We start from the raw sequence: 26,231 nt of genomic DNA, 5'->3' as shown, positions 1-26,231 counted from the left end.
TGGAGCCTCAACAAAAAATATTGGCGCGTAAATTAATATCGGATGTTTTGTATCAAGGATGTGTTGGAAATTTGAATAATTCGCACATACAGGAATTATTCAACATATTTCAATCTAGACCAACAACAGCAATTTCTTACGTATCCACTCCATCGCCAGTAGAGCTTATAAATGCTCCATATGATCCAACAACATATAATTCACAGGAATCAATACAGGGATTCTACGCGAATTTTCAATAAATTTTTTTTTATACTGCTCAAATTAAAGTGAATTTTTTATGTTTCGTTATTACCAAATACTAGAGCAAAATAAATAAAAAAAGAATTATTTGTTTTTTGTAAATCCAGTCGTTTATATTATATAATTCTGGTGTTTGATTAAAAATTATTTTTAATTGGTTGAATCATTGACATTTTTGTTTGTGAGTTTTTCATATATACTGTTTTGCCATGAAACAGATCCTTCAGAATTAAAGTATTTACAAAATTGGTTTCTTATATCTTTTGCATTAGTTGCATGATTTCTTATAACGGTACGATTTACTGGTGCTAGGACTTCTGTTTCTGTTGTACTTGCAAGATTACTGTTGGCGTATACTTGGTAATTTTTTTTTCTTAAAAAATTATGTAAGTGGCAACAAGTGAGGACTATGATTGTTGTTTTTTCGGGTGACAAATTAATAGTTTTTAACAAAATTCTGAATCTTGATGAAAGAATTCCAAATGTATTTTCGACTACGCCCCGCGCACGTGACAGCCGGTAATTGAATATTATTTCATCTTTTATCGTCGAAGTATGGCTGAACGGCTTCATTATATTTTCAGTTAAAGGGAACGCGTCATCTGCGACAAAAACATAGGGTAATGCAGTATCGCAACCTGGAGGACACTCTTTAGACGGTATTTTGAGCTCGTTGTTCTTCAACCTCATAAAAAAAAGTGAATCACTAAAAATTCCAGCATCTGAAGCGCGACCGTTTTTGCCAACATCTACCATTAAAAACTCGTAATTTGCATTTACAACAGCCATTAAAACTATTGAAAAGGATTTTTTATAATTGAAGTAGAAAGATCCTGTTCCAGGGGGTTTTGTAATAGCAACATGTTTGCCATCTATCGCCCCGATACAGTTAGGAAAATTCCATCGTTGGTAAAACGCATTAGCTTCCTTTTTCCAATCTTCTTCACTTGATGGCAACTGCAAAAATGATAAACGATAATTATATTTAGGTGTCAACACGTGAAGTGTTCTGATTAATCACCGCAATGTTGGTTTTCAGGACTTCAATTATGGCTTCACAAGTTTCGAACACTATTTCACCTATAGTTTGCGGTGCAATGGCTGTTAGAAATTTTTAGTCCTCGAAACTGTTGCCACTTGCCAGAAACCGCAACGTCAAGGCCAAACGATGATGCACTGGAATCGCTTTTCTCATAATTTATTTAAAACCATTGTTTACTCCACACACTTCTTTTCCTTTTTTCTAGCGATTAATATTATCGCGCAATATTTACACATGTTGTCTGTTTCGCTTTCAACATTAAAAGAAAAACTTGCACAGTTAGCTTGTATAGTGCGAGTCGCAGTTTTTTTTTTTGCACAGTGCTAGACTTGTGCAGTTTACTTGTGTGGTCTATGGCCGGCATTAGGGAATATCTCGTCCTCATGATATTGACACTAAAATTCCTTGGAACTCACTCATTTAGAAATAAGCAATCTAAGATTTGTAGTGTGTTCACGGAGCTTTTTGGTCTAAGGTCTATTAACCAAACACAGTTGAAGAATTTGATGGAAAATAGTAAAGAGAAAGAAAATGAGAAAGTGCATGCGTTTTGGAATAGTCACATGATTCCCTGGGTATTATGTAGCCACCATTAAAATCGATTTCAGAATAGAAGAGAATTCTCAAGTTGCTACCAATTTGGTTTCGTTCAAGTTATGCCTTCAAATATACATATCTTTCCGGTGTAGAGAACTCAAGTCGTTCCAGCAATGAGAATTGTTATTAGGATAATGTATGCTTTTATATTAAAACAGTCGCATAATTGGCTTAAGAGGCTATACCAGTGTAACCTATGAAAAATTAGGAGATTTTCGTGAATTTTTTTAAAAGAAAGTACTCAATCGATTGTTTCGAAGTTTGTTGCACATAATAAGGTATTAAGGTAAGCTACATTTAAATTTTTTTTTACAAAAATACCTTCGGAGGTGCCAAAATAAAAGTTCCCTAACTGCTGACATGATTCCGGTCGAATGAGTTGCTGAAACAAAAAAAAATCAAATTATTATATTATATTATAATTAAATATATTTCCTATACAATGACCTACGATTTTTGAAAAATATCAAAAATTGACAAAATTGCGTAGTTCTGAAAAAAAATTGTGTTTTCTTAAATGCCATATTGACAATTTTCAACCAATCAAAAAGATTGTAGGTCATTGTATAGTAAATATATTCAAGAACATTCAGTTTAAACTTGAAGTCAATCGGTCAATCTTTCATTTAGTTATGATGTCAGCAGTTTTGAGAAAAGTCGTTTCGAGAAAAACGCGTTTAAAGTTTCGTCATATAGGCTTATGCCGCTCTTTAGAACGCTGTCATTCAAAAACTATTCAAGATACAACCTTACCGCTTTCATAGGATATTTTTAAAATAATAAACTTCGAATAAGCAAAAAATAAAAAAATCGATTTTATGAAAATGTCACACTGGTATAGCCCCTTAAAAATTGAATTTCCATTTATAGCTCCAGTACCAATAATCAAAAAATCAAACCAAAATCATACATATGTACATATGTGGATTTGCTTTTCTTCACAAAATTTGCTATTTCACGCTCCGTTTTTCCTTGTAAATGGTGATGTATGACTAAATTGCGCTCAACCAAAGTAGACTGTTTAATTTTAAGCGACATTTTAAAAAAATACTCACTTAAACTTCACTGACTGGCTTACGATATTCAAATGACAAATCTTCAGGCTTATAATTAAATTTCGAATATATATAACGGAACATTTACCGTTACATTTTCTAGAAATACAGTTTGCCCGACTTTCAATGTGAGGCGAAAAAGTGGCCTTAGTACAGTTTTTGTTACATGCGTTAAGTTTTATGTTACTTTGAATATATAATTTTGTTGTTTTTTAACAGTAAGACTTTTTTTTAATAAAATACAAAAAGATTGAGTTGACTATCTTTTTTCATTACAATTTTATTATAAGTTGAAATTTTGTTTTGCGCTTGCCCGACTTTCAATGTGAGTGACTGTATGTATGTGATAGAATGCCGAAATAGGAATAAAAGTTTTCATTCATACAAAACTCTCGATACTAGATTTTCTTCCGTGTGGAAATAAAAATTCATGAAAATGCCTTATTCACATGATATTTACAATGAGGCTAATTATCATCATCATATTGCTGAAGACCAAAACGTTTACATATAATTTTAGTGTGTTTAAACAAATATTAACTATATAACCAAAAGGAATATATAACTGAAAAGGAAAGAAAAATCAGCAAAAAAATTGAATTCGAAATGTTTGCTATTACTTATCAATTTAATTCCTTTTTTATTTTTATTTTACTTTTTATAATATACTAACGTGTGTATAACCACACAAACCACAGTGACAATAAAACCGTTAATCGTTAGGGTTATTTTTTTCTCACACTACACCACTGTATTGTACCGGCATAAATGCGTTTGATCAAAGCGATACTTATCAGTAACTGAAAATTCCCTTCAAACTTTAACTATGCGGCACTTGCAATGTGGTTGAAAAAAATAAATTTATTACTTACCACTTGTTCCATAGTATATGTGACAAGTTCAAAACACTCGAAAGAGTGCACAAAAACAGAAACGATTTGCGGCAGTAGAAGGATAACAGAAATAAAGGGGAAAGCTACGGCTCCGCATATACAGTTGTATATTTGTTTGCTTGAACGCACTCATACATACATACACGTTTTATTTGTATGCTTTCCAACCCGCTTTTTGAATACCTAATTTGAAATATTGCTTAGAACAAGGGACTTTACTGACCACCTTTCGCTAGTCCTTCGCTAACCATTAGCTAGCCGCTCGCTAGCCGCCGTTGACCGTAGTCTAGTATAGCACTGTAGGTCACAGACGACAGAGCATGGTTTTATTTCATAAGCACTACGTCGTGCTCCAACAGAACTTTTTGGTAATAAAAAAAAATTGTGTGAAATGTTATTCGAAATTCACAAAAATTTCGAGGAAAATAAATTTTGAGTAAAACAAAAAGCAGATGCATTAAAGAAAGTGTTTAATTTTCTATTAATTTTTTAGTGAAACAAGTGCATGAAATAACAGATTTAATTTAAATAATTACAGCGTTTAGTCTAAATACAAGAACATTAGTTGCTAATGCAGATAAAATATAAACGTTGTTCTCAAGTTGGCTTGAAAAACACATACATACATAAACATGTGCCATATATAGAGTACGGTTTTTCTCTCAGAACAGTACAGGTGCATGGTCACTTCATATTTATATATGTTAATGTGTGTCCTAATATAGCTCGACATTTACTTGACATGTCGATATCAACACCAATCATATACACGTACTCTGTAACTATTGGCCTGATTTAGTCAACTCTATATGTATTTGATTTGATAATACATTATTATTAAAAATATTATTACATTACATTTTAGTTTATAATAAAGACAATTTTAAACATTGTGTAAGTATGAAAGCGTAATGTAATAAATAATCCAAACATAAATCAATAAGCATTAAATTAAATAAAAAATATTTATGATTGCATATGACCTAAAATATTAATGCGTCACATTGGTCAAGATCTCGAACTAAACCCAAAATAATATTATATGAAAACTCTATCAACTATAGTGCCATTCAGCTCATACCACTGCAACCGATGTGTGTCGTGGGCAGTACATATAATTTTCTACAAGTCATATAGGTGGTGTATTAACTAGACTGAATACTATGTAAGAAACGCTAAAATAAAGTGACATGTATAAAACTACTTTTGACGTCGTTCCATTTTTCTGGGTATTGGACAAAATCAATTTTTTCAAAAACCAATTTATTCAAAAGATATTGAGCCATAGACCGTTTTTTCCGTTTTTTTTTTTCAAAGTAAACCTCCAAATCGAAAATAGGCTTGCTGAAAACGTCATTGGCAATTATATTGTAGTATATTTAAACAATTCAGGATAACAAAGTTACATATTTAAACAGTGTTTTGTGAAATGTTTATTCCGAATTCTCAGCAGTAGTTACCTCAACTCCCTTGAAGTCTAAAAAAAAGCGCTTGCCGTGAACAACATAACTCATTATTGGTTCAACCAAAATCAAAAAACCAAAAACACTTAGTAAATGTAATTTGTATTTTTGATAGACTTTTAACGAAAAAAACTCACTTTTTTGGTCAAATTTTCCCCATATAATGGGGATTGTATTAAAGAACTAAATCCTGCGTTCATTGCCTAGTTAATGTTCTTTAAAAGATATGTGCAAAATTTGCACGAAGTCGCTTCATAACTTTTCAAGTAATCGTGTCCATCGACTTCAAACTGACGCGGCCTGTTGGCCGGAACTTTTAGTGTCTATCGCTTAGAATTTTACGCTGAGTATTTAATAAGACAAAATTTTTATTTTTCAAATTTTGAAACACACCTAAAGGGTGTCATCTCATTTGATGACCTATTTTTTAGTGATTTTTTTCCTACGACCAGAAAATTGTTAGAGCTCTAAATTTATCAACATTTATTAGCATGTAATTCGACAGTATAAATAAAAATGTTACGCTAAAAAACGCTGAACATTGAACAGTGAAACCCCACCCAAAAAAAATTGCGTATTTTGCGTAACAATTTTTTTGTTTTTTTTTTTTTCTATAAATACATCAAAATAATTGCGTGGTAGAGTGCACCCAACAATTTTAAAGTCATTCAGTCAAGCCGTTTATGAGTTGCGATGGAGGAATGTTTAAAAAACACAGTTTTGAGAAAAAAGTGCCGAGAAAAACGCGTTCAAAGTGTTCACCTGCAAACTGACTTCTAACCTGCTTCTAACTGCTGTATCTTTAAAACGACGACGATTTAATTTTAAAAAATCACTTTACCACCGTATTATAGACATGTTAAAAAAGCAATTTAATTTTTAAGCCCATCACATGGAATGACACCGTGAAGTAATCGAAATAAATAGTAAATTTGCTTTCTTATATAATATAATAGTTACATTAATTTTATAAAACACGTTTGTTACACATATTTCTTCTAAAGGCAGTCGTTCTTTGCGCAAACCATCCAATATCGCAATTTTGAAAATTTATGGCGACAGATTGAAGTGGCTCTATGAGGTCAATCAATCCAATAAAGTTGGTCTTTGGGAGCTAGTGAAGGACACATGGTATAAAATTCCTGCTGTTATGGGCCAGCATTTAAAATTTTATGAAAAAAACAATGGATACTGTATTGAATAATAAAAATATGTATTATTATTTATACCTATGTATAAAGGGGTTTTACATACAGTGGAACTTCCATAACTCGAACTTCTATAATTTGAAGATCTCTATAACTCGAACTTTTGAATTGTAAATAGCGTTTAGAAATTAAATTTCATACAAAATTTCTTCCATAGCTCAAACTTTCCTAACTCGTACTCTTGAATTGGCAATAGAAGTAAAATTCCATACAAATTTTCTCAGAATATATTTTTTATCGTATTTACATAAAACAATATGCAAAGTAAATAAGTAAAACTGTGTATAAAACTATATATATTTTTTTGTAGATTATGGTGATTCGAGTTAGAGAAGTTCCACCGTAACATTAAACCTATTAAGGGGTGAAACTTTTAAAAAAGTTTTAATCGCAAGTGCTTTTTCCCTCTGTGATTATGCTATTTTTTGGCTTAAATCAAACAAGTTTTTGTTACAGCCCTTTAGATTTTATCGTTTAAAATTAGTTTATTGACGGGACTAGCGATTGCAGCTTAGAGGGAAAGCTAGAGAGATGGACACGATTTCTCGAAAAGTTATGAAGATTTTTATACTCTCGCAAAAATGTTGTTAAAGAGAATATTATAGTTTTGTTCACATAATGGTTGTTTGTGTCACACAGAAATAATAGAGGATATGGGGTTATATATATATATAAATGATCAGTATGGCGAATGGAGTTGAAATCTGTCCGTTCGTCCATTTGTCCGTCTGTCCATGCAAGCGATAACTTGAGTAAAAATTGAGATATCTTAATGAAACTTGGAACACATATTCCTTAGCACTCAGAGGAGGTTGGCGAAATCGGACCATTGCCACGGCCACAAAATGGCGATAACCGAATTTTAATATTTTCTTTTTTCTACGTTTATTAACTAGATATAATATATCCATTTACTAACGAATCTTTTTTAGCTTTTTGATTTTTGTTGAACCAATCGCATTTCTTTTTGGACACGTCATTGGAGTTGAGCTTCCAACGGCTGAGTTTTCGGAATTTTTAAATACTAATTTCACAAAATTCTGTTTAAATATGTAACTTTCTTCTATGAATTGTTTAAATGAAATATGTGATTGTATATATTAAACAAAAATTGTAAATAAAAATAATAAAGATACGCTTGTCCTTGAGACAACACTTACTCGCATTTCGAACAGTTACTAAAATGTCGAATTGAAATAAGTGTCAGATATCTTAAAAACTCTACTTAAAAGAATTGATGTATAGATATTTTTTATTGAAATCATTGTATTTTATGCCCAAATATGCGCTTTATTAATATTATATTTTAGTATATCATGTTTCTTATTCTTATGTATATACTTAAAACCAAATGAATTGATTATATATAAAATCACGTTTTCTTATGCTTAAGACATACATATGTATGTATATGGTTCTGGTTTGAAGGAACTACACTACCATTTATCCCAATCAATGCATGCGCACTTTGTGTGCTGCTTCAGACAGACTTAACATGTAAATAACGTAACTGCACAAATAATATGATTGTCTCGCTTTATCATATTCGTCCCAATACATATATACAATTTGTAGGTGCAGCTACAATATAAACGCAATCCTAACATTGCTGTACTTTGCTGCCAATCGTTTTGTTGACAATGCTCCAATTGGTGCAAACCGACAGTTATTTACTGATATACACACTGCTGTACAACCGAACAAATCACATTAGCGTGTGGGAAAGGAGGGTTCTTATCACAGTATCCAATAGCAAGCACCTTGAGCGCTTTAGCGACAGGAGCGATATGCTTTAATAGCGGGAGATAAAAAATAGTACAAAAACATATGCAGTTGAACTTCCAAACTATGAAGTTCTCGAACTCTTGAATTGGCAATACTAGAAGTCAAATTTCATACAAATTACCTTTCGTAACTCGAAGACACTCTAACTCGAGGTCTTTTTGTGGATTATGGTGATTCGAGTCAAGGAAGTTCAACTGTATATGTATGTACAGTGAATTGCCTTATATTCAGACACACACCGGCTGGGCAATTAAGAGAACTCACAGCGTTGTACTGGAACCAATATTTTAACCAACTTTGAAGTATGCTTAATCGTTATACAGTTTAAATTTACATATTACTACACTTTCCTCAGAATATGTCAACAACGTGGTCTCCAAGATATCTTCATACTGGAACCTATTAATGGTGTCTGTTATACGATTCAGCCTCAGACCATTATGTTGTCATCGTTATGCTTAACGGTATTTTTTCTAAACCGTGTATGAAATTCTTTGTTTTTCGGTGGTAGTACATTTCATTCGGCATCATTCCCGTATAACAATTTTTTTGTTTCAATAAAAAATATTGCACCACTTTTTTCCTCCGACTGGACTGGACAAATCTGAGTATTTGTTCGCGAATTCTAAACTCATGCTACATTTTGTCGCAATAAATGTTGTATTTTCGATTATTTATCCTGTCAGGTAAATTAGCGCGTTGTAGCCTTCGTTGAACTATACAAAGATTAATTTACCAATATCGGAAGAAATGGTTCTTGAAGATAAGAATGGATACTTTTTAGCGAGAGTGGTGATACGGTGTTATTGATGTCTAAGTGATGTTTTAAGTCGACCGCGAGTTCCAATATTATTTTTGATATTTTTTACATTTCATTCTGCATTCTAAAATACAATGAATGGCCTTTTATTTTAGCGATGTTTCGAAAACTTTGAGTCTTTTTTCGCACTCGAACACTTCAAAGGACAAACCATTAGAATACATCGTCCGATAAACTGACGTCAGAGTTGAATTTGTGTATTTTCCTTATAATATTGTTAATACCAAAATCGTAGCCATGTATTTTCCTTATAATATTGTTAATACCAAAATCGTAACCAAAATATACCTTGCTGCCGTTGAAAAATACTTAAGAACCATGTTGTGATCTTGCCCCTAGAGATTATTTTTAACAAGTAAGGAAGGGTTAAGTTCGGTAGTGACCGAATATTTTATACTATCGCAATTTATTTATTTAATTTTATTAATATTATATAATACACTATTTGACCCACATATTCGTCATATATATTGTATAAAGTCCATTGAAAGTTGGAAACCCTAATATTTGGTTAGATGCACCGAGGTCCTCATGTTCGATATATGAAGATTTGAAAACAGATGGTACTCTCGCAATTTATTGATCTAATTTTATAAAGTTAACACAATTCGACCCATATATTCGGTATAAAGTTCAATAGAATAACGAAAATCTTCATAAATAGTATATGGGGACTGAGGTAATTCCTAAACCGATTTCACTCGTTTTCACCACCAAGATACAATGTATCGAAGACTATACGCTCACTTAATTTAATATTACTTATAATTAGGTATATGGGATCTGAGGGAAGTTATGACCCGATTTTTACCATTTCAGGTACAGAGAAAAACTGTTATAAGAAAACAATTCAGAGGGAATGAATTACATTAAAATATCTGAGGGATTTACCTAAGTATATTTTCGGTGAAAAATTACCCTTAGGCACTGAGTTATTCATGTTCGATATCAGGGACCTTGAAAAGTCATGGTCCGATTTTGACAATTTTTCCACAAGTGATGTCACAGCTCAAATACAGTATTTGTGTAAAGTTTTATTACGTTATCTTCATTTGTTCCTGATGTATATACAGTATACTCTCGAAAAGTAAATTCTCAGAAAGTAAATAATCGCGGAAAAGTTAATCACCTTTAAGATTACACATGCACCTCGAAAAACTAAATTTTTTAATTTACTTTTCAGAGAGTGTGATAAAAAATTCGAAACGAAGCAAGCATCGTTTTTTACGATGTTGCAAAAACACTTACTCTCTTGTTTATCGCGTCTTTTTAGTAAATAAACTCTCCTACTTGATCCACTGGTTTAAAAATGAAAACGATGCAAATCAGGTGTCAGACTTTTTGAATTGTATTACTAAAATGGTCAGAAAATATATTGCAAAAGAAAAAAAAACCAAAGGATATTCAAGATTTTTTCTCTTCATAGTACTAAATACATATGTATGTAAATATAAATATGTTTTCCATGTAAATCCATATGTTTTATTGAAGAAAATAAATGAATGATTTTTTTAAGTTTAAAAATGCATTTACTATTATATATATATAGTTCCTGTTACTCCTGCAAGGAGCATAGGGCCACAGTAAAACAGTTCCAACCATTTCTGTCACATGCCATACGCTTTATTTCGCCCCAACTTTTTCCTGTAGGTCTGAAGTCAGCCTCCAACTGTCTTCTCCACGTATGAGCAGGTCTGCCAACTCGCCTCTGTCCAGGCGGGTTCCAATCAATAGCATTTCTTGCTGTATCGTTTACAGGTTTGCGCAAAGTGTGCCCGATCCACGCCCACTTACGTTTGAGAATTTCGAGACGCAGTGGGGTTTGTTGCGTGCGTCTCCATAGCGTTTCATTGGAGATTATATCCGGCCAGTAAATGCCTAGTATTCTTCGAAGGCAACGGTTGACGAAGGTTTGTAGTCGTTGTGAATCCCTGGTGATGACATTCCAAGTCTCACAGCCATACAGCAAAACAGATTTTATGTTGGAGTCAAACAACCGCACTTTTGTTCGAATGGATAACTGTTGAGACTTCCAAATATTTTTGAGCATTCCAAATGCTTGCTTTGCTTTTCCTATGCGGTTACTTATATCCTCAGAGGAACCTCCAGAAGCGGTTATCGTGCAGCCAAGATATACGAATGATTCAACATCTTCTACGTATTCTCCAAGTATATGCAGTGGACTCTTATTGTTGGTGTTCAAACGCATCATTTTTGTTTTTTTGAGATTAATTTTAAGACCTGCGTTTGTGGATGATTCGGCTATATCGTCGAGTTTAGCTTGCATATCTGCGTGACTATGCGATAAAACGCATATGTCATCCGCATAATCTAAGTCTTCAAGCCGATCAAACAGTCCCCACCTTATATCTCTCTCTTCACGCGATGCGCTCCTCATCACAACATCCATAACTGTGTTAAAAAGTAAAGGCGACAAAACACACCCTTGTCGCACGCCTCTTTCGACAGGAATGCAGCTACCAAGTTGGCTATCGTGAAACACGCGGGAACTGGCTCCAGAGTACAAGCCCTTTATAAGTGTAATGTGGGTGTTCGGGACTCCTTTACATTCCAGAGCGCTCCAAATTGCACGATGACATAGCGTGTCGAACGCTTTCTCGAAATCTATGAAGGCTACATATAGTGATGAGCGCCATTCCGCCGACTGTTCAACGATTATTCGTAACGTGTTTACATGATCAACACACGACCTTCTGGGACGAAAGCCGGCCTGTTCCTTTCTGAATCCTTCGTCTAGTTCCGAAGCTAGTCTAAGTCTTATAATTTCAGCTATAACTTTATTGAGACAACTTAATAGCGTTATTCCCCTCCAGTTATTGCACAATGTGAGGTCACCCTTTTTCGGAAGATTAATGATGATACCTTCTTTTAGCTCATGCGTGAGCTCTTTCGACTGCCAGAATTTTTTAATATGAGGCAGGATCAGAGAGGCACTCGTCACTGGATCTGCTTTCATAAGTTCTGGGGGTATATTGTCAATTCCAGGCGCCTTGTTGTTTTTCATACATTTTATAGCCATGGTGATCTCGGCTACATTTGGACATTCTACGGATATAAGGGGGTTATCTATGTGTGCTTTGCATTTGCATATACGGTGTGCACTGTCAAGAGTAGAGGCTAAGGTTTTAGTGTAGAAATTTGACCAGATCTCAAGCTGGGTTTCCTTTGATGTGGTGATATTGCCATTGCTATCTCTTAGGGGCCTAGCAGTTGGTTTGGAGTGACATAGAGCCAGTTGTCTTGTGTATATGTAGAGGTCTCTGCTGCGATTCGTCACGGCTGCAATTTGAGTCTTCTTCGCGATGTCATCGACCCACTTTCGCTTGTCACGCCGCGCACTCTGTTTTATCTCGCGGGCTAGTGCTGAATACTGCCTTTGCAGCAGTACTTTTATATTACGCGTTCTTGCGGCGTTAAGATCTGCTTTCATACGTTTCCTATGTGCAATCAGCGCCCAATATCTGTCTGATAGCCACACTTTCCGCGCACTTTGTGGTGTTCCAATCAGTATTTCAGCTGGTTTAATGAAAATTTCTTTCAACGTGCTCCAATTAGAAAGTTCTTCTGCTGTATGCGAAGATAGGGAGCTTTTCAAGGCTTCTGAATATTTCCGCGCTGTTTCCTCCATTTTGAGTCTGCTTAACTGAAATCTGTTTGACCTGAGGGGTGGCGTTTTGTTTACAGCCGCAATTTTTAGTTGCAATGTAGCTAAGAGTAGATGGTGATCGTTGTCTATATCTGCCCCCCGTTTGACTCTTACGTCCAACAGAGAGTGTCGCCATTTTTTGCTGATTGCGAAGTGATCGATTTGGTTTTCTACCAAACGATTTGGTGAAGTCCAAGTGGCTTTATGAATGAATTTGTGAGGAAAGAGTGTACCACCAACGACGAGTTGGCTACCCGCACACATTTCTGCAAAAATAGCTCCATTTTCAGTCATCCTCCCGATTCCATGTCTTCCCATTACTTCCCTGTAATTGGTATTGTCAGGTCCAAGTTGTGCATTGAAATCCCCCATCACTATAAGAATGTCCCCCTTGTTGTCCGATTCTATGATCCTCTCTAGCTGCTGATAAAAGTCTTCTTTGATGGAGATGTCGGTAACGTCAGTGGGAGCGTAGCATTGTATACAGGTTATATTGCGGGCGCGGGATCGAAATCTGGCCGAGATTATTCTGTCGCTGTGCGGTTTCCATTCTATAATAGTTTTGCGAGCAAAATTCGACAGCAAAATACCAACACCACTGCGAGATTGATTTGTTGGTTTGCCTGGATACAGAAGGTGTATACCCGCGGTCTTAACTTCGCCGAACTCTGGCCATCTGGTTTCAGACAGGCCAAGGACGCTGATGTTGTATGCTTGGCTCTCCCTAATTACTTGATTAAGTCGTGACGGTTCTAAAAGCGTACGTATGTTCCAGTTTCCAAATCGTAACCTTGTTTTCATTGCAAATCTCGTCATCAATTTGTGGGGTTGATTTTTATTGTTTCTTTTTTTGGTTTCCATAATCATGTGATTTTAAGACGGATGGCTGATTGGGCCATCGCATCCGCCCAATTATAAAAACAGATAATTTATGTATATATTTGGAAAAGTAAATTATTCGAAAAAGTAAATTACCCAAAATACCAATCGATTTACTTTTCGAGAGTATACTGTATTATAAAGTGAACGAATCAAAAGAATTCAAAATGGAGTTATATGGGAAGTAGACGTAGTTGTGAACCCACATTCCACGCGTGTCATCAGGGTGGCAAGAAAGTGTTATATACCGAATTTCATTGAAATCGGTCGAATAGTTCTTGAGATATGGTTTTTGACCCATAAGTGGGCGACGCCACGCCCATTTTCCATTTTGTAAAAAAATCTCAATGCAGCTTCCTTCTGCCATTTTTTATGTGAAATTTGGTGTTTCTGGCGTTTTTCGTTAGTGAGTTAATTCACTTTTAGTAATTTTCAACCTAACCTTTGTATGGGAGGTGGGCGTGGTTATTATCCGATTTCTTTCATTTTTGGACTGTATAAGGAAATGGTTAAAATAAACGACTGCAGAAAGTTTGGTTTATATAGTTTTATTGGTTTGCGAGTTATATTCAAAAAACCTATTTGGGGGCGGGGTCACGCTCACTTTTCAAAAACAATTACATCCAAATGTGCCCGTCCCTAATGGGATACTATGTTCCAAATTTCATTTTCATAACTTTGTTTATGGCTTAGTTAGATACATAGATAGTGATATTGAGGAAAGCACCGCGACCAGTGGTCTATTGTGCCCTCTCCAAGTCTACAGCGACTCCATAAGACCCAGTACCCTGAAAAACTCCAGGATAGTACTAGGACCAAGGGAGACGATGCGCCCCTCTGTTGGGATGGTATAACCCAAGACTTTGCTCCTGGTTCTGTGAAGCGCTGCACATTTCAGCAGTAAGTGCAGGGGAGTTTTGTCCTCCATGTCACAGAAGCGACAGGTCCGCGACGAGACCAAGCCCAGATTGTTAAGATGTGTCCTGAGCTTACAGTGGCCCGTGTATATACCCACCAATACCCTCAGTTTGCATCTTGGGAGGTTTATTAAGCACTTTAATCTTTTGGTATTGTAACCTCCCAATAGGCCTTTTGACTGACGCAATGCAGCTGAATGGCGCCAATGCTCCTCCCTAACCCTTCTTTCCTCTGCCCGGAACATATCCCTGATAGTGTGGGGACCCACTGCTAGTAAGGGTTCTGGCCCAGTATTTATAGTTGCAGCAGCTGTGCGAGCCAGCTCGTCTCCAATTTCATTCCCTTCTATCCCCTTATGTCCAGGCACCCAGATCAGGTGAACTTTGTTACACGCTGATAGGTAATTTAGCCTATCCATGCACTCTCTGACCAGGCGGCACTTCGTTTCGTATGAGGAAAGCGCTTTTAGTGCCGCCTGGCTATCGCTCATGATGGCAATTCTCTCGTTATGATACCTGCGTTGAATGTTTATTTCAGTACACCGATAAATTGCGTAAACTTCAGCCTGGAATATGCTAGGAAAAGCACCCAGTGGCACAGAGAGTTTAGTCCGAGGGCCTGTTATTCCCGCACCTATGCCATCAGATGTCTTGGAACCGTCAGTGTACCAGTGCAGCGAGTTGCTTTTCAATAAAGCTTCGAAGGCCTGACTGTCCCAGTTGTCTATTTTTCCTAGGGTGATCGTGAAACTCCTAGTAAAGTTGGTCTCTCGGATAGTATCATCTCTAGGAAGGAGAGCTAGAGGGATTCTCTGGCCAATCTCCATCATGTTCCTGGATGATATTACTTTGCCTTTTCCACACCCATCCGCTGTCATTTGCAGAATGGTCTGGTCGGCGCAGTGTTTGATCACAAAGCCTTGTCTGCCCATGCCACCGCTCCATAAGTGATAATTGGTCTAACTATCATGGTGTACATCCATCTAATAATGTGTGGGCTGCAGCCCCAGGTCCTGCCAGCCAGACGTTTACACACCATGAGTGCCTTGGTAACCATATTATTCACTTGAGTATTCCAGCGAAGAGAAGCGTCCAAGGTAATTCCTAGGTATTTCACTACGCTGGAGAATCCTATATCACTGCCGCTAAGTTTAATGGTCCTTAGAGCCGGCAGGGTTCTCCATCTAGTAAAAGGGACGATAGTAGTTTTGGCAGGGTTGATACCTAGACCAACCTTGTCGCACCAACGTTTTGCTAGACTAAGACCTATTTGAATAATATCACAGAGGGTACTTTCGAATTTGCCTATTGCCAGTATCACTATGTCATCCGCATATCCTTGACACCGGATTCCGTTCTCGGATAGTAGCACTAGGAGTTCGTCCACCAGGAGGCTCCAGAGTAGAGGGGACAGAACCCCCCTTGAGGGCAGCCCCTAGTGGTGCCGATCTGTGCTTTCCCCTGAGATGGTCTCAGCGATTCTCGAGCTAAGCAGCGCTTCCGTCCATCTGCAGATTGGATCGGCAATTTGCCTCTTTTTCATGGCATTGATAATGCTAGTGTGTGAGGCATTGTCGAATGCTCAATCGAAGTCTAGGAAAGCACATAGAGCTATTTCTCCGTCCTCTAGAGATTTCCGGATATCAGTTGTTAGCTGATACAGGGCAGTGTTGGTAGACCTACCAGCTATGTTCGCATGCTGATTTCCGTGCAAAGGTTGCACCTTGAGTGCCTTTGCTCTAATCTTATTATCGACTATCTTCTCCATGCTTTTCAGCATGAAGGATGTTAAACTGATTGGCCTGAAAGATTTGGCCAAGGAGTAATCCTTCCTATCTATTTTGGGTATGAAGATGACCCTAGCTATCCTCCAGGAGAGCGGAATGTATGCTAATGCAAGGCTCGCTCTCATTAACCCCACCAGGTGAGTTATTAAGGATTCTCCTCCATGCTGTAGAAGGTCCGGGAAGATCCCGTCCGCTCCTGGCGCCTTGAATTTCTTGAAAGATCCTAAAGACTATTTCACTAAGTCCACTGTGAATAGCTTTCCCGCGAGTGCCCAATCAGTGCGTTTGGGGTGGTAAGGACCTTTCTACACAACCTGATTTTCCGGGATCGACTCCGAGAAGTGCGTACTCAGCAGCACTCTTATCCTGTCTTCTGCGCTTGTTGTATAAGATCCGTTAGGGAGTTTGATAGCTAATGTAGTATCACTTTTCCCCCTGACTAGGGCCTTATGTAATCTCGCAGCCTCTAGCGTCGAGGAGACGCTTTCACAAAAGTTCCTGAAGCTGTCTCTCTTTGCCTGTCTGATCTCCTTGTTATAGTTTGTCAGACTTGTCCTATACTCCAACCAGCACCCTGTGCGTTTCGCTTTGTTGAAAAGCTTGCGCACAGAGGTTCTGAGTTTCGAGAGTTTTTTGTTCCACCATTTGCAGGATTGCCTGCCAGTGGACTTACTAATATAGGGCAGCTGTTATGGTATGCGTCAATGACGTACTGGGTAATTGCAGTGACCCTGCTTTCCAGTGACCCAACAGATCTGTCCCTAACATACTGGTCAACTCTTTCTAAGTTTAAATTAAGAGTTGTTTTGTAGGTATCCCAATTTGTATTTCTTGGGTTGCGTTTTGGTAGAATGTTTTTGATCTCAACTCCGAGTACAAACCTTATGATCCTATGATCTGACATGGATGGTTCCGAGGAGACCCTCCATTGAGATATCAGATTTGTCGCAAGGTCGTTACTCAGAGTGACGTCCACTACTTCTTCCCTGGCCATGGTAATGAAGTTGGGCCTGCACCCTACATTCTTCACGTTTATATTATTACTAATAATAAATTCTAAAAGAGACTCACCCCTTGGGTTGCAGTCTGAGCTGCCCCATTCCACATGGTGCGCATGTGATGCCAATCCTAGGATGAGCGGAAGCTTGCGTAGCCTGCAGTAGTCCCATAACCTCTCCACCGTTGAGGATGGCACAACAGTGGTGTCTCCTGGAAAATAGGCTGACACTAGGACAACTTATTTTTCCTCCTTGTCCCTTATTTGTACAGCCACCAGGTCCTGTGTTAGAAACTCTGAAATGCAGAAGAAATCAATGTCTTTCTTCAGAACAATACAGGCTCTAGCTCTGTCACTGGATAAATTCCAGATTACCTTGTTGTTGTCAGTGTTTAGTCCTCTGACCTCCCCTCTGAAAACCCAGGGTTCCTGGGCTAAGAGGATGCTCAGTTTGTCTTTAACGAACCTGCTGGCGATAACCGTCTATGCAGCCATTGCATGATGCAGGTTCACCTGAGCAACTTCTAAACTGGAGTCCATCATAGAATGGGCTCTAGGAGGTGGAGGTCCTCAGAGTCGCTGGCCTTGCTATCTGCAGCGACTACCTCCTCCATCCCCTCCAAGAGCTCCTGAGTAGAGGGTGCCTCCTCTACTGACTCTTTGGGAAGCGCTTCCGTGGTGTCCATGACATCCGCAGTGGAAGCCTGCGCGACGGGAACCAAGGGGGCGGATTTGACATTTGTCCCCGCTCCATCTTGCACTTTGGCGCTTTCCTTTGCCGTTGCTTCTTCCACGGGCTTTGGCCGCCAAGGGCGCATGTGGACGGCGCTAAACCTGAAGTTTAGGCGGAAGCCCGCCTTCCGGAGTGTTTTGTAAGATACGTCGTCTATCCCATCGTATATTCTTCTTTCTTGCTGTCTATAATTTGCCAAGCTGAGGTGTTAATGCCCTCATTTTGTGCTGTAATCAGCTCCATGGCGAATTCAAGCGGCTCATCAGCGCTTCTAGGAAGGAATACCGTCATACTGTGTATAGGCGGTATTTCTTCACCTCGTTTAGCGCAGAGGACTGGACCGTCTCAACCCTCAAGCTTGGGAGCAGTCTCCGTAAGCCAGGTTGCGGTCTCTTCGTCCCTACATTCAACCAGTAGCATGCCTGATCGGAAGTAGACGCCATTAAAGGATAGAGCGTGCCTCCATCCTTTGGCTACCCGTTTCATAATACGGTTTTGGAGGACAGTAAGTTGGGCCGGGACCAGAGCTATCTCTGGGTAGTTAAGCGGCAGTACTGCAATGCGTACGCTCTTGAGAGTGTCCGCATACCTGCGCTGGCTATCTACCACCCTGGACGCTTCTTCGGACCTAGCATGCCCGCTCGACTCCGGAACCGTGGCTGGTCTGCGCCGCTTAGAACTTGGTAGTTCTTGTGGCGTTACCTGGCTTCTGTCACGTTTGCCAGCTCTTTCACCTCTGACTTGCCGCCTGGTGTCAGAGTTTTCCTCTTTATTGTTTCCTCCGTCGCCGCATATTCTGCCAAGGGCAAGTTCCTTGGCTACTTCAGGCGATTTACTCTCGTCCAGATGCCGAAGGTACCACTTTACAGTGGCCCCACTCATTCCTTTCCTGCGGGGATCGTCTGGACCACCTGGGCAGCCTGCCTCAGGTAGCGGAGGGTATTTACCCCTCCTGTGCCTCCGTCTCCTGTTGGGCTCATTCAGTTTTTCGGGCCGTTCCTTCGCCGGCTCCTTGCCTTTATCCTTAGAGGGTACATTGCAGGGGTTCGTGCTCGCTCGAACCTCCTTTGGGTGTTTTCCCGTCTGGGATGCCAGGAGTAGTGGCTTGCCTACTCTGCCGCTGCTCGTTGAGGATACGTCGTCGTCTCTCGCGTACTCCTCGAACAGCGAACGCTCCTCTGCTGTTAAAGCATCAAGGAAGCGTGGTCTTCTCCCTGAGCTGGGAGTACCGCTGTTTGTTTGTTTTTGTTTGTTGTTGTTGTTTGGCTTAGTTATGACACTGTATAGGTTTCGGTTTCCGCCATTTTGTGGGGGGGCAGTGGGCCGATTTTGCCCATTTTCGAAAGCAACCTCCTCAGGGTGCCAAGGAACATGTGTTCCAAGTTTCATTAAGACAAGTTTTTACTCAAGTTATCGCTTGCACGGACAGACGGACGGACAGACATCCGGATTTCAAATCCACTTGTCATCCTGATCATTTATATATATATAACCCCATATCTGACTTTTATATTTCTTGGAGACACATACAACCGTTAGGTGAACAAAACTATGATACTCTGTGCAACAGGTTGCGAGAGTATAAAAATCAATCACTTAGAATCGTCACACAAACAAAAGGATAACGTCATTGTAATCCTTTTTGGACGTTTATCCATTTCCACCATGATTTTTTAAATTCCGATTTTTGTGATTTTATTCACCGTTAAGTTTGAGTAATTTGTAAAAAATCATAAACAATCATAATTTTTGAGCAAAAAAATAAAAATCAAAAATAATCATTATTTTTGAGCAAAAAAATAAAAATTATAAATAATCATTATATTTGATTTTTATTTTTTTTGGTCAAAATAAAACTCAATTTTGGATTACATGTTTGCTGTTAAGTTTTTTGGTACTATTTTTTCATGTCCCTGATTTTTAGAAAGGGGCTGTAGTATTTATGCAAAGTTCTGTTCGCTAGTGCTTACTTTACATATTGTAAAATAAACTATATGTATATAGGAAGTAGGCGTGGTTGTGAACCGTTTTGGCCTATTTTCACAACATATCATTGGGATGCAAGGAAAATATTACAAATCAGAGATATGGCTTTTGACCCATAAGTGAGCGGAGCCACACCCACTTAAAATTGTGTATACCAATTTGGGTGAAGCCCTTCTGTACCTTATTTATAATGAAATTTAAGGATACTGGTGTTTTCCCTTAGTGAATTAAAGCATTTTTAGTAGTTTTCAACATAACTTTTGTATGGGAGGTGGGCGTGGTCATAATCAGATTTTTGGACTGGTAGTACCCTGTAGAAACGATTCTAGAAAGTTTGGTTGATATAGCTTTAGTAGTTTACGAGATATGTACAAAAAACTTAGTAGGCGGCGGGGCCATGCCCACTTTCCCAATTACATCCAAATTAGTAAATGATTCCTTTACCACAACGTATAGAGAAGTAAAAAACGAACGAGGTCGGCCCGCAAATTACAAATGTAAAAATATTATCTTAGAAATACTCGTTTTTACTGAAGTTATTTTGTTTTGAAAATTGCAACAATCGGTTCATACGTACCTCCAGCAACAAATACGACCAATATAATAACTTATCTCCTTTGTATTTATTTATACTCCAACCCACTGTCGATTTTGTAAAATTCGTGCGAGATATGTCGAACCTCGTTGTTCACTAGAAACTTGGTCAACAGATTATGTAGCACCCAAAAATTTGCATGCTGCAATCTGAAATTTAATTTTTGTGTTTTATTTTTTTATTATTGCAGCAGTTAAAGGCAATTAATGCGCAAATTTAAAAGTTAACAACAAAATATAATACAATGGCTTCAAAGGATGACAGCAATATGAATGAATCAGATGACGAGCGTGACCTTACAAGCTTAACCTGGTTAATGGAGTTGAGGAATCAAAATTTTAGTTGGACAAACGACATGAAACCGATTACTTTGAACGATGTTGAAAAACATAATCAAAATAACACGGAATGCGCACACGATACAGGTGGAGGTGGGCAACCAGGCGCGTTTGATAAACTAAATCTTTTTAAATATAAAGACAACTGCAACAACAATTCTGTTCTGAATAATCGTACTGTGAGAACGAGCAGCAATAAAACACCGATTACTGTGTATGATAAACAACTGAAAGAAACCAGTGCAAGCAGCGACACTGAGCTCAATGCAACGAAACGAAATGCGATTGGAAAATCTATTGAAAAATCATGTAGGAAAATGAATAAAGTCGTACACTGTCATCAGCAACAACCACAACAACAACTATTACTGAAACGAGCGACCCCCTTAGAGCGCTACGAAATGTTTGTGGAAAAAGTCAAGAGGTACATTTTTGTAAACTTTATTTTCATCTCAATATTTACTCAAGTTAACGCTAGCACTGATCAAAAGACAGATCATAAGCTGTGTTCATTTGACTTGTGTGGAATTAATGACATGGAACTTTGACCTTGACCTTGAACTTTCTACAATGAGACCACTATGCTCCCAGTTAAGAAGCATGACGAACTGCTCACCAAGCAGTTTCTACTAGGTTGTTTTTAAAGAAATCCCCCATGTAGTCGCCTGCTAGGTGCAACAAAAGGTCGCTTCTACAATACGCCGACCAGGCTGCGGAAGCGCACAGATTCAGACATGCCATAAACGACATTCGCAGCTGACTCATTAACACCTTCCTTACCTCTTTCTCAGTGAATGGCGTGCTTGGAGCCAAACCGTCACACATAGTAGACGTTGAGTTCGAGTTGCCACGTGAAACCAGCAACTTCGTTCTGTATACTCTAGCAGGTTAAACACCTACTTAGCCAGTCTGTACCCCGACATACAGAATATATGTCTGTCCTGCGTATAATGTGTTTCCGCATGATACTAGTTAGTCACCTCTTTGCATGACCAACGAACTCGACTCACCCCTCTCCCTTTGGTCCGACCCTGTCGAAACACTACGTTTCCTATGCCTACCGTTAGTTGACCTCGACGACAACTGTTATAGATTTATACTTTCCGTTCCAGTAGGGCTATAGATGTTCTTATCATAATGTAACATAGTTACAAAATTTTCAAAAAATGTATATGAACAAATCGCTTCAATATTTTTTATGGCAAAAAAGTAGTTTTCTAAATTTTGTATTTTAGAGTATTTGTAGAATATCAGAAATCGGCGATTAACTATCAAACGGACACAACGGAGAAACCGCCCTTTAATTACTCACACATAATTGGCATGGCGATGTTGGAGAACGGACGAGTGACGTTACAACAAATATGTGCTTGGATTGAGAAGAAATTCGCTTTCTTTCGAGTTAGAAAAAAATGGAATGTGAGTATTTACATATATTACTAATTATATAAGTATTTGTAACTATATACAACAGCAATAAAAGTATATTATTTATGTTATTCTAAACAAAAAATATATATTACAGAATTCGATCAGACACAATTTATCGCTACATCAATGCTTTCGTAAAATAGACCGCAAAAAATTTGAGAAAGGCAAAGGTGGTTACTGGGAACTGGGTGTGGATACGCGCAAATGTGATAGAAAGCGTATAAGGAACAGAAAAAATGCACAACACAGAAGCAAGCATGCGCAGCAGCATCAACAGCAACCGCCACAAACGCAGCAAAATCAGCAGTTCAGCACAAAGAAAAGCAATACTGTACAGGAAACCAAAGCGGTTGTGGTAGTTAATCAGCCGTCAAATCAAACAAAGGTGGCATACAATGAATTGCAAAAACTACAAACTGGTAATTACTATAGTGATTGTGCGTCAGCACAAACTAATGAAAAGCAGGAGGAAGCACGCTCAGCCATTTGTAGCAGCGCGCTTGAGTCGATCGTTAACGCAAGCGAAGGGCATTTATTATTGGACGAGCTCGACATACAGCAAAACATCGATGTGGTCAGCTGTTGCCAACAGTCGCAACCGGAGCAGGAAATCTGTACTACCAGCAATGTGACGGACGCAATGAATTGTGTTGCCAATGTTGATAGTCTACAGCATAATAGGCAGCAGCAATATCAACTGGGTACAATTATAATTAGTACACCCGCCGCCAAATATGGGAGCATTTCCAATTTCGCTGCTTCAACGGGCTCCATTAATTGCATCATTAATGGCGAATGTATTGATGACAAAACACATGAACTGAAACACAATTTCGTAAGTTAATAAACAGTTTAATTTATGTGTAGGTATCGCATTGTAGTTGTATGTAATAGTTGAAATTCTCGGATTGCTTTACGCCGTCTACTAAATAGGTTAGGTTAGGTGAGACTGGTAGTCCAATAACACACACACACATACACAAATTTTGGTTCTCTGCAATGCCAGTTGGAGTGTCGTCACGTAGCCTTCTTTAAGAATGCCTGCGCTTGACGCGAATTCTAAAAGATTTTATGGAGGCAATTTTGCATTGGAGGCTAGCTTTGGGGCTTTTCCAGTAGAAAACACCTCCGCTTGAAATAAATATACTGCAGTGATTCGGTAGTTTGAAAGGTCTTTCACCTAACTCCGCACAGTATATCCCCGCGCCTCCGTTCTCCATTTTCGCGTTAATCGTTTGTATGTTTAATGTGTTGTGTTTAATACCTTTATTCCAGCCGTCTATTTCTATGTTTACATGGCACCATCATTCCAAATTGAAAATGGGATCAAGTAGTCGGTACCTGCCAAATCACCATTTCCTACAGAGCTATTTCCAAAGTTTCTATATGTAAATTCCCCCCCAGTCAGTTGTCATATTGCCAGTTGTCGTCCCGAAGATTTTTCCGCACAATCTTCAGCAAAGAGATCTAACAGCGGCAGGTTTAGTACACATTCAAGAGTCGCCGTTGGGATGGTTCTTCGGTTAGAGTTTCGTTCCGTTTAGCGAGAGGAGCCTCCAAGGATTTTGTATTTCCTTGTAAAGAGAGATCGGTCTTCTCCGCATTCATTCATTCCCGAAATGATGTAGAGCTTGTTAAATTTCATATAGGTCTAAAAATATATTTCTTAAAAGTACTAATAACACAGAGTTCTAAGTTCTAAGTATTATTTGTAGTATACATCATATTCACAACTCGCGCTTATCATACATTTATTTTTCTGCAGATCTACATCAATGACAACGAAATACAAACCCCCTGCGAGAATATAATTATGTCACCATATTCTGATAAAGATGAAATAACGGAAAATGGATCCAAACACAACTCGAATTGCCAATGGCATGCCAACGCTACATTAACACCATTTGTACAATATCCGATAACAACAACGACTAAACCTGTCTCTTCTGTATTGATTAATAGCGTCGAGCAAGAGAGACAAAATTTAATTTCCCAAACTAGAATGCCAAACTTTGTCGTGGAGCAACTGTTGCAACCCACTGGTTTACAATACACATTTCGTCCACCTTTGGAGGCAACAGCAACAACAGTCACGCCAACTGTTACGCTTAACAACAATAACGTTTTGATTGCAGAGCAAAATAATCAGCAATTTCTGACGCATGACAATATACGTCCATACATTGACGGCATTGAAGAGGAATTTCAATATCTGCGCAGCATAGACAATAATCGCGAAGATATATTAGATAGTTTCCTGGATATTTCAGTTAGTGACTACTGAGCTCAATTACAAGGCGACGACGTACATATGTACATATATTCAATTATATTTATCTACAAATAACTCTATAAGTAATTAGTAACAAACCATACGTTATAACAAAAATAATGTATTGCTTTATAGTTGGCTTGAATGTCCTCAATAAATATCTGAAATTATGTTACTGAAAGTGTAGAAAGTGTAATTTGTGTGTTCTTAGTATTTTATTAATTTGTTACAGTTTGAAACTGCAATGAAAATCATGCAATCTTCCCATACAATATATTTTTGCATTCCCTCAGTTGTTTTCAGTTAACAATATAAATGAAGTCAACAACAATTTGGCCCTACAACTGGTTTTCGGTTTTGGTCGCGCCAATAAACCTTCGCCAGTCGTCTCTGCATTGCGCACAACGTCGCCAATAGGGGATTTCAAGCTTCGTCAGGTCTACATCAGAGAACTGCAAAACTCACTTTTTCCTTGAAAAACTTTCTATTCAATTCCAATCACTGAGCGAAGCACAGCGTTGAGTAAAAATCAGCTAATGTTGCCGAACCGCTCATTCGCGTACAATGTGAGCCTTCGGTCCGAAATGCTTTGCTCACGTTTGCTCACATCACGAAATGTTTAGCTCACTTTCGCTGAGTGATTGGAATTGAATAAAAACTTTTGCGTATGAGCTTGTATGTATGTATGTGATTGGCGTTGCAACCGTTTAGCCGGTTATAGCCGAATCGACGTTAGTGCGCCACCTCTCTCTCTCCTTCGCAGTTCGGCGCCAGTTGGAGATCCCAAGTGTAACCAGGTCGCTCTCCACCTGGTCCCTCCAACGGAGTGGAGGCCTTCCCCTTCCTCGGCTTCCTCCGGCGGGTACTGCATCGAACACTTTCAGGGCTGGAGTGTTTTCGTCCATTCGGACAACATGCGTAGCCGCTGTCTTTTAATTCGCTGAACTATGTCAATGTCGTCGTATAACTCGTACAGCTCATCGTTCCATCGTCTGCGGTATTCGCCGTTGCCAATGTTCTGAGGACCATAAATCTTGCGCAAAATTTTCCTCTCGAAAACTCCTAGTGACGTCTCATCTGATGTTGACATCGTCCAAGCTTCTGCACCGTAAAGCAGGACGGGAATGATAAGCGACTTGTAGAGCTTGATTTTGGTTCGTCGAGAGAGGACTTTACTGTTCAATTGCCTACTCAGTCCAAAGTAGCACCTGTTGGGAAGAATTATTCTGCGCTGGATTTCGAGGCTGACATTGTTCGTGTTGTTGATGCTGGTTCTGTTTGCTTGATGACAGGAGATATTTCGTCTTCGAAGATTGTACCCTCTCTGTTTAGCTCTGCAGCTCTTATAATTTTTTCCAGCATCAGGTTAAAGAAGTCGCACGATAGTGAGTCACCTTGTCTGAAACCTCGTTTGGTATCGAACGGCTCGGAGAGGTCCTTCCCAATCATGACGGAGCTTTTGGTGTTGCTCAACGTCAATTTACACAGCCGTATTAGTTTTGCGGGGATACCAAATTCAG

General features: G+C 38.5%; 1 protein-coding gene across 1 annotated transcript; it reads left to right on the top strand.

Annotated features, from left to right (window-relative positions):
* The first annotated feature begins 4,071 nt into the window (after positions 1-4,071).
* Positions 4,072-25,768, top strand: LOC105218319 (uncharacterized). Its single transcript, XM_029044216.2, has 5 exons — positions 4,072-4,198; positions 20,858-21,429; positions 22,241-22,424; positions 22,531-23,271; positions 24,202-25,768. The coding sequence occupies exons 2-5, from the start codon at positions 20,912-20,914 to the stop codon at positions 24,721-24,723; spliced, it is 1,965 nt and encodes a 654-aa protein (XP_028900049.1). The 5' UTR covers positions 4,072-4,198; positions 20,858-20,911; the 3' UTR covers positions 24,724-25,768.
* The last annotated feature ends 463 nt before the right edge of the window (positions 25,769-26,231 follow it).

Source organism: Zeugodacus cucurbitae, chromosome X, assembly GCF_028554725.1.
Source record: "Zeugodacus cucurbitae isolate PBARC_wt_2022May chromosome X, idZeuCucr1.2, whole genome shotgun sequence".
In the NCBI taxonomy this organism is placed as follows: Eukaryota; Metazoa; Arthropoda; class Insecta; order Diptera; family Tephritidae; genus Zeugodacus; species Zeugodacus cucurbitae.
The sequence above is the reverse complement of the archived record's forward strand: the minus strand, read 5'-3'. Positions and strand labels throughout refer to the sequence as shown.

What these genes read in the sequence shown, in the direction of transcription:
- LOC105218319 (XM_029044216.2), top strand. Translation starts at nt 20,912, where the DNA reads ATGGCTTCAAAGGATGACAGCAATATGAATGAATCAGATGACGAGCGT. An exon ending in TTTGTGGAAAAAGTCAAGAG is followed by an intron (nt 21,430 to 22,240) that starts GTACATTTTTGT and finishes TTTGTATTTTAG; the next exon opens with AGTATTTGTAGAATATCAGA. An exon ending in GAGTTAGAAAAAAATGGAAT is followed by an intron (nt 22,425 to 22,530) that starts GTGAGTATTTAC and finishes TATATATTACAG; the next exon opens with AATTCGATCAGACACAATTT.